Source organism: Carcharhinus amblyrhynchos, chromosome 1 (genome assembly GCF_965287045.1).
Source record: "Carcharhinus amblyrhynchos chromosome 1, sCarAmb.v2.hapA, whole genome shotgun sequence".
In the NCBI taxonomy this organism is placed as follows: Eukaryota; Metazoa; Chordata; class Chondrichthyes; order Carcharhiniformes; family Carcharhinidae; genus Carcharhinus; species Carcharhinus amblyrhynchos.
Genome location: NC_137324.1, coordinates 172,092,742 through 172,100,971, shown reverse-complemented (window position 1 = coordinate 172,100,971; position 8,230 = coordinate 172,092,742). Strand labels below are relative to the sequence as shown.

General features: G+C 46.0%; 1 protein-coding gene across 2 annotated transcripts; it reads right to left on the bottom strand.

Annotated features, from left to right (window-relative positions):
- Nucleotides 1-224: 224 nt before the first annotated feature.
- LOC145347758 (uncharacterized) lies at nt 225-7,771 on the bottom strand. Of its 2 annotated transcripts, none has more exons than XM_080195558.1 (2): nt 7,521-7,771; nt 225-4,546 (listed from the first exon to the last, which is right to left on the bottom strand). In XM_080195558.1, exon 2 carries the CDS (start codon nt 4,439-4,441, stop codon nt 1,493-1,495), a length of 2,949 nt encoding a protein of 982 aa, XP_080051684.1. In that variant the 5' UTR covers nt 4,442-4,546; nt 7,521-7,771; the 3' UTR covers nt 225-1,492. The 2 variants fall into 2 exon arrangements, with proteins under 2 accessions (XP_080051684.1, XP_080051675.1); XM_080195549.1 differs by lacking the exon at nt 7,521-7,771 and adding an exon at nt 6,972-7,458.
- Nucleotides 7,772-8,230: the final 459 nt, after the last annotated feature.

The following is an 8,230-nucleotide window of genomic DNA, read 5'->3' as shown; positions in this document are numbered from 1 at the left end:
CTATTCTTCGAAAACTACTTCATTGGCTGTAGAGTGCATTTGGAGGTGGTGAAAGGTGTTGGATACACCATTATTCTTTTACTTTTCGGCATGAAGCGTCTAAGGTTACCTCTTAAAAGAATGGCCAACCCTACAAGGAATCAAAGATGGCCGCAGGTCCTCATTCAAGAACAATGCAACTCAATTCAACACCTTTTGGGGAAAAAACTGAAAACAATAAAAAGTTCTTCCCGTATATCGTTCATGTTTATTACATTGTTTTGACAGGAAAAGATTGAAATGTAAAAATACAATGCATAATAATCATAATTTAAGAAACTGGGCCTTAGGCCTCATTAGTATTGCTCGGGTGGGCTGCCAATGAACAGTGTTAAGTCTGAAGCAGGTGGAGTTATAATGTAGCAGAGTGGGAGTGCGGAGGGGATGTGGGTCGGGTGATCGGGACACAATGAAACCAGGGAGCTTTTTTTTTTGCCTGCCCTAATGGCACAGCAGCAGAACAGCTTAGCAGCACCTGAACCGCAGTGTTTCTATCCAATTTTTGACAAAGAGACCTTGATCAGGCCTCCTCATTCTCATTTGTATGTCAGAGCTACCAGGGACCAGTTACTCACTATGTTCAGTGGGATGTTTATAGGATGGATTTTTAATCGGAAGCACTGCATTGCTTTAGTAAAAGACAAACAGTTAATATCGGTAACACAATTACAAAAAACATGGCAGCAAATTGTGAGGACTGTCATCCAAAAAACTAGGAGTAGTTCACGTAGGAGAAGCTAAAATTTGTAACTGTGATATTTTTCATCACATATAAAGTGCCCTGGTTTTCTGAGTACAGTATGTTAATCCACATGTTTCATCTTACACAAAATTAAGCGTCTGTGACAAGTGCCGCAATCCTTTCCTTAATGAAAGCCATGTACTACCCTGTACTTGTGTGACTATACATTGGATGACTGCGATATTGGCTCTACATTGAAATGTTGCAATAATCAGTTGATTTTCAGAGGACATTCTACAGGAAGCACAAAACTGTACTTGACATGGGCTACATGTGTAACCTTCCTCCCTCATAGCATTAAGATTAAAATATATCAATTGTTTTCATGCATTTTAGACCAGACTCTGACAGCCGTAGACTTCGAGATAATGGATACACATTCTTAAGCCCAAGGATAAAGTTCAGAATGAAAGCTTCACAGAACAGTCACCTCTATAATTTTGAGTTAAGTCATGATGAAATAAAATCTAATCGGGTCATTTTGTCTACAAATGCTGGTTGTTATTGTCTAATAGATGACCTACATGACGCTTATTTGTGTCAAGTGGACAGGTATACCTTAGAAAGACTATGGAGAGTAACTATGCCCACTATGTATCTTAGAGGGAAAAAAACGTAACGCATGTTCCATCTACACAAAAACAATGTGTTCAGAAAATAGTCTCATGATGTAGTCCATCACAAAGAATTTGGACAGTTTACTCCCACGATTCAGTCAGTCACAGAGGAAGACTGTGGACGAAGACAACACTGTGGTGACCTCATATTCTGTAGAACTGTCCTGAAAATATTTTGCTGCCTCCTTTTAGTGGCTTTATTACTCCCAGGAGTTGCGTCCATAGACACTGATCTTTTGCTCTGATTATTTACTTTGATCTGCTTCTCATATTCCATGATCTGTCTCTGAAGGTGACACTGGATGGCAAACCCCAATGATTCCGGGTCAAGGGAAGCTCCGTAAACCTCCCACGTCATTCCTTGCTCATCCCAGATCACGTCCCGCACATTCTTTGACTGAACTGTCTCCTTATTTGAGTCACAGGACAACTGCTTTTGTTCGATTTTCACGTCGATGTTCGGTTTTGGCTTCTCGGCTTTCTTACCGACTTGGTGAAGAGTTTGTGACTGGCCAGTTTCCTTATCAGGGGCACAGCCAGCTTCTAAGTGAGCAGATTCCTTATCCTTATCGTGCGAGGTTATTGACCGAGCAGATTTTTTGCGGGTGTCAGAGTCACCTTTCGATTGGCCAGGTTCTTCACTGATGCCGCTAAGGGGTTGCGAATGGGCTGCTTGATTATTGGAGACGTGTGTACCTTTCGATTGCCCAGGTACCACTACACTGGTGGCCTGGCTGATTTCCGACTCGCCAGATCCCTTAGCGACACTGCAAGGGCCTTGCAAGCGGTCAGAGCTCTTCCTGGTGTCGCAATCAGCTTTTTGCTGTTTGGACATCTCACTGATGTCTTGTGCGTCTTTGGATTGGTTAGTTTGCCTTTTGGTGTCATGCTTTGACTGAACATGGTCCTTTTTAACACTGTAAACAGCTTGAGGTTGGCCAGGCTTTTTTATCGAGTGACCAACAGCTTGAGATTCCTTCTGGTCATTATCTATAATGCTTGACTGGTCAGCAACCTTGTGGACGTCTGCCGTGGTCTTTAAGCATGGTGATAACTTATTAAAGTCAGCATTTATTTTTGACTGGTCAGATTGCTTGTTCGTTTCAGGTCCCATTCTGGATTGGTCAGATTTACTAGTGCGGCCTGGTGGTCGGTCACCTTTTTTATTGAGGTCACTGGCAATGCTTGACTGGCCAGATTTATCAATGATGGACATGTTAGTGAAATCACCAGCAGTACCCGGTTCCTTAGCAACGCAATGCGAAGTGGTGGAATGGACAGATCCATGAGCGATGCTTGGCATGTCTAAGTGCTCATTGTTACCACAGGAGATGCTCGGCTGTTTAGATCTCTTGTGTGACCTTGAAGTGTCCTTCAAGAGTTCAGATTCTGTTCTGAGCTTTCGATGGTCATGTGTTCCAGCTTCTGGTTCATTAGAAACAGGAGCAGATGGTGCCTTTCCACACGCTAAATGTCCTCCAGCAGTTGGTAGCTCTCTTGTGTTAACGCAGGAAGCTTTTGGATGATGATCGGACTCTTGAGGGGATTTCTGCTTCTTTGCATTTTTATCTTTGCCAGTAAGCTCTGATAAAAGAGAGTCCTTCTCGGCTCCTTCTGTTAACTCTTCACCCAGTTCATAGACAACGTCGGATGGTTCAGATCCTTCTGTGAAAGTACATGTTACCTTCAGTTGTTCCAACCCCTGGTAGATATCGCTGACACGCACTGATTGACCATTGGCCAGAGTGAGTTTAGAATCAATGTTTTCTGGATGGGCTTGTTGCATAGCCCGATGCTCACTCAGTAAGGAAACTGCTGAGCCAGGAGCCGGACTCTTGGGGCTAGTTGCAGTGGATTTACACTGAAAACTTTGCAGAACAGCCTGAACTTCAACGTCTCGACAAGATTTATTCCAGCTGGAAGGATAGCAGCTGCCTGGAGACTGACTCGTCATTGTCTGTGCATCTTTATACTTGGATTCTTGCTGTTGCTCTGTCCCGCTTGAATTTGGCCCTGTGTCTAACAGTCGCGCATTTGGTTGAGACTCCCTGGAATTGTCACAGGCAGACACCAGAGTCCCTCTTGGTGTTTCTAAAGATAACGCAGGGTCAGTTTTGTGGGGAGTTTCTGCACCCTTTGTAAATCCCAATTCCTGCTCTTGGTTTTCAATTTTTGAATTGAAGGCGGCTTCTCTGTTTATCGTTGCTGACTGGACTCCAGTTGTGTCAGGCTTTTCCTGGTCACACTTAATCTCAACCCTCTCGTCCTCTCTCCTTTCAACGCAGTCCCATTTGGTCTGCTGGGCCTGGGCAGCATTGGGGAGGGGTGAGTCTACTAATGATGTTGTATCTTTCCATCCCATCTCTTGACCTGTGCCTGGACCCTTCTCATTTCCCATTTGGTCATCACGATTGGTCTGTTGGCAACTAGCTCCAGCACGTCCAGGGTCAGTATTCTCACTCTGCTGATGGTCAGTGCCAGAATGTCTGTTCTGCTGACGGTCAGTCCTGGGATGTCCAGGCTCGGTACTCTCACTCTTCTGAAGGTCAGTCCTGGGATGTCCAGGGTCAGTGTTCTCACTCTGCTGATGGTCAGTGCCAGAATGTCCAGGGTCAGAATGCTTATTCTGCTGATGGTCAGTCCCAGGATCAGCCCATTTATTTAGCTGTCCTTTAAGCACACAGTTTGTCTGCGTGTCTAAGATGATTCCTGATCCGTTTGGAGCCACTTTCCCTGCACCTTCCTGACTGCAGTTCCTTGCACCCAGCTTCCCTGACTCTCCCAGTTCTCCACCTCCATCGCATTCATCTCGATCTCTGTTGGAAGATTTGCTGGATGCACCGCCTTCACTTTGGCTGGGCTCAAATGTCGAAGGGTCTGAGCTCCCCTTCAGCCTGGGTGAGGAGCTTGGTGCGTTCTGTCGGACTGGGGCGTTTGGTCTTTGGCTGTTAGTAAGTGAGCCTCCTCCGAGGTCTTCACTCTGCACGGTAGCTGTCAACCTCTGCACAGCCTCAGAATCCTGGGTGTTGGGTACAGTCCCCATCCGGCCCAGCAATCTTCACAGCCACTCTGGGTGAAAACCGTAAGCTGCAGTGTTTGTCTATCACTGTTTGTCTCACGCGATTTTCCCGAGGAGACAGGCACCTCCCTGAAATGAAACAGAATTATGAGAGAGAAATTCAGGATGTGAATTACTCGGGGGAAGGAAATTTGAGCACATCTTCAAGTGAAAAATAATTAACCTTATTAAAGCTGACACTCCTTACATGAACTCTGAAGAAGTCATATTTGGACTTAAAATGTTAACTTTGTTTCTCAGATGCTGCCAGACCTGCTGAGTATTTGGGGCGGCACAGTGGCCCAGCGGTTAGCACTGCTGCCTCACAGTGCCAGGAACCCGGGTTCAATTCCATCTTCGGGTAATTGTCCGTGTGGTGTTTGCGCATTCTCCCCGTGTCTGCATGGGCTCCCTCCGGGTGCTCTGGTTTCCTCCCACAGTCCGAAGCTTAGGTGGATTGGCCATGCTAAATTGCCCCTTAGTGTCAGGGGTTAGCAGAGTAAATACATTGGGTTATGGGGATAGGGCCTGGGTGAGATTGTTGTCGGTGCAGACTCAATGGGCTGAATGGCCGCCTTCTACACCGTAGGGGTTTCATCATTGAATTCTACCAAACCCCCTGCCATGGATTCGGAGTGGGCATAGGGCGGGCAAAGGAAATGTTCACTTAACCATTGAAACCCTACAGTGCAGAAGGAGGCCATTTGGCCCATCAAGTCTACACCTACAACAGTCCCACCCAGGCCCTATCCCCATAACTCCTGTTCATTTTCCCCTCAACCCTACATATCCCGGGAAACAAATGGGCAATTTAGCACGACCAATCAACCTAACCCACACATCTCTTTGGACTGTGGGAGGAAACTGGAGCACCCGGACAAAACCCACGCAGACACAGGGAGAAGGTGCAAACACCACACAGAGTGACTCAAGCCGGAAATCGAACCCGGGTCCCTGGCACTGTGAGACAGCAGTGCTGACCATCGTGCCACCCTGTCTGTTGACTTTGGACAGAAATTTCCAGTCTCACTTGAGCAAGGTTGTAAAATCCCATCCTATGATTCTATTTCCAACATTTTCTGTTTTTAATTTCAAATTTCCAGCATCCACAATATTTTGCTTTTATTTTACTCCTTACATGATCCTGTAATAAGGAGTTTCAAGAAATTGCTGTCATGTTTATATATATTTAATACTTATTAATGACGTTTGATCAAGTGTCAAATATAATTTTAACAATTGAGATATTTCCCTGTTCTTAGCCATTAACATTTTAAAATCCATTTTCAATATGTGAAATGCAATATGCCAGCTGTCACATTCTATGTCACAATTGCTTATTTCAGGAGATTAAATGCTTGAAAAGTACATTCTGTGTAAAGTGCTCTCAATCAGACTAAATAATAAACATGCTATTGAGATGTCCTGTCCCCATTCTATATCAATTACCCGGCAGAAGCTGCCTATTTCACATCGAATGATGTGTCTTCCATGAATGAATGTGTTCTGAATGCTAATTATCCTCTGTATGGTCTCTCTCACACAGACACACACACACACACACACACACACACACTTCCACAATCACGCAAAGGCAGACATACACACATATAGATATGCATAGACACAAGAACCCTCTCAAATGAACTCAAATAGACACAATCCCCACATAGATAGGTACACATAAATAAACAAACACAGACATTACCCTCATAAACACAGAGATACGTTCATACTGATAGGCACACATAGCATAAACTCACACACACACATTCATCACTTAGGCACACAGAGCGAGGCAAACACCCAGTTGGGGAAACACAACCCCACATTGATACACACATGGACATACACAAACATTCACGTACAGACAGCACCGCATACAGGTATGCACAGAGACACACACACACAGACACGTGTGCGCACACACACTCACAGACATACGCAGACAGACACATGCAGGCAGCCCCTCATGCAGGTATGCACAACACACACACATGCAGAGACATTTAGAATTAGACACACGCAGACATTCCCTCACATTGACACCCACAGAGATACCCACATACACAGAACCAGACACAGGTAGACAACCTGTCACACAACCACAGAGGCACCCAAAGAGACACAAACTGACATACAGACAGACACATGCAGACAACCTTTCACAAAGACACACACACAGACAAACATATAGGAACAGGTACTTGCAGACACCCCCCCCTCAAACAGACACACACAGACATGTGGAAACAGACACATGTGTACAACCCCTCACACAGACACATGTAAGCAAAGACTCAGACACCGGAAAGAAACAGACAGACAGAAAGACACACACACACACATATACACACAGAAAGAGACAGAAGCAGATACTCACTCAAACAGACACCCTCTCTCTCTGACACACACATACACACACACTTCACGTCATAGTTCCCAGCCTATATTAAAACAATGCTCACAATTTCGTTCCCAGAGCCCGAGCACCCCCTGAATAATCGATACAAACCGTTAAGTGGGAAGCACAGAGGGCTTTCATTCCTGGATCCCCTGGCGCAGGCAGCAGCCTATTTGTGAAGCTGGTTATCAATCTTCTCAGCTGAAAATCCTCCAGATTGCTGGAGAGCTCCCAGCCGCGAGTGGGAGAGATCCAGCTTTGCGTGGAACTGCGAGCAGGGATCCGGCTATTTATATCTGGGCACCCACAGGCACAGCAAGGTTGCGGCTACGGTTGTCTCTTCGAAGCATCAATGATTCGCGAAGGGGGTCTCTGCCTTTTCTCCTTTTACATTCTGGGGTGTTACAGACAGCAGAGAGAGCTGCCCCAGTCTGAATCTTGATTCACGGTCCGGTGTTTTCTCTCTCTCTCTCTCTCTCTGTCCCCTTCCCTCTCTGCTAACAGAGGGGGGGAAGAGAGAGAGAGAGACAGAAGGGCGTTTAGCCTCTGCAGTAACCCGCACGGATTAAACGGGACAAGGCGGGGGGAGAGAGACTCACTGCGGGGAGCACTGCGGCTGTTACATTTGAGAGAGCAAAAAAGTCCTTAAAACACACTCACCTCCTCTGACACTAGTTCTCCAGTTGTCCTTCCCGCTGTGTGTGTGTCTCTCTCTCTCAAACCTGACCTTGCAGCAAATTCTTATTCGCAAACATCCAACAATCCTTAAAACTGACAATGCCAAAATGCTCAAGTGAAAGTGTTAAGACATCTGCCCATTTGTATTTCCCCCCAGAATAACAAGATCAGCTGGCAGTTGTTTGGTTTCGCCGTTCTTTCCAAAGATCTTTATATATATATGTCAATGTGAACAGCCCCCATGTAGCCAGCAAACATCCTCAATAACTCAAGCGTCAGCCAGTGCCAGCGTGACCACGTCAGGGACACAGCCTTCCCACTTTCTTTCCCTTTATCGTTTCCAATTTGCACCCGCATGGCAGCCCCAGAACCAGCAAGATCCCATTGAACCAATCCCTGCCAAAACAAAACAAAAACAACCAGCTTCCCCCTCCCCCCCTTCCTCCCATCACCCAACCTCTTACCAGCTGCCACCAACCTCAACGTCAAAGCGGGGCACAGGATGTCACGGGGCGGGCACCAAATTCTCAAACTCAACGCAAAATTACCTCCCTACCATCACCACCCAACCTCTTACCAACTGCCACCAATCTCAATGTCAAAGTGTGGCACAGGATGTCATAGAGCGGGCACCAAACTCTCAAACTCAATGCAAAATTACCTCCCCACCATCACCACCCAACCTCTTACCA

What these genes read in the sequence shown, in the direction of transcription:
- LOC145347758 (XM_080195558.1), bottom strand. Translation starts at nt 4,441, where the DNA reads ATGGGGACTGTACCCAACACCCAGGATTCTGAGGCTGTGCAGAGGTTG.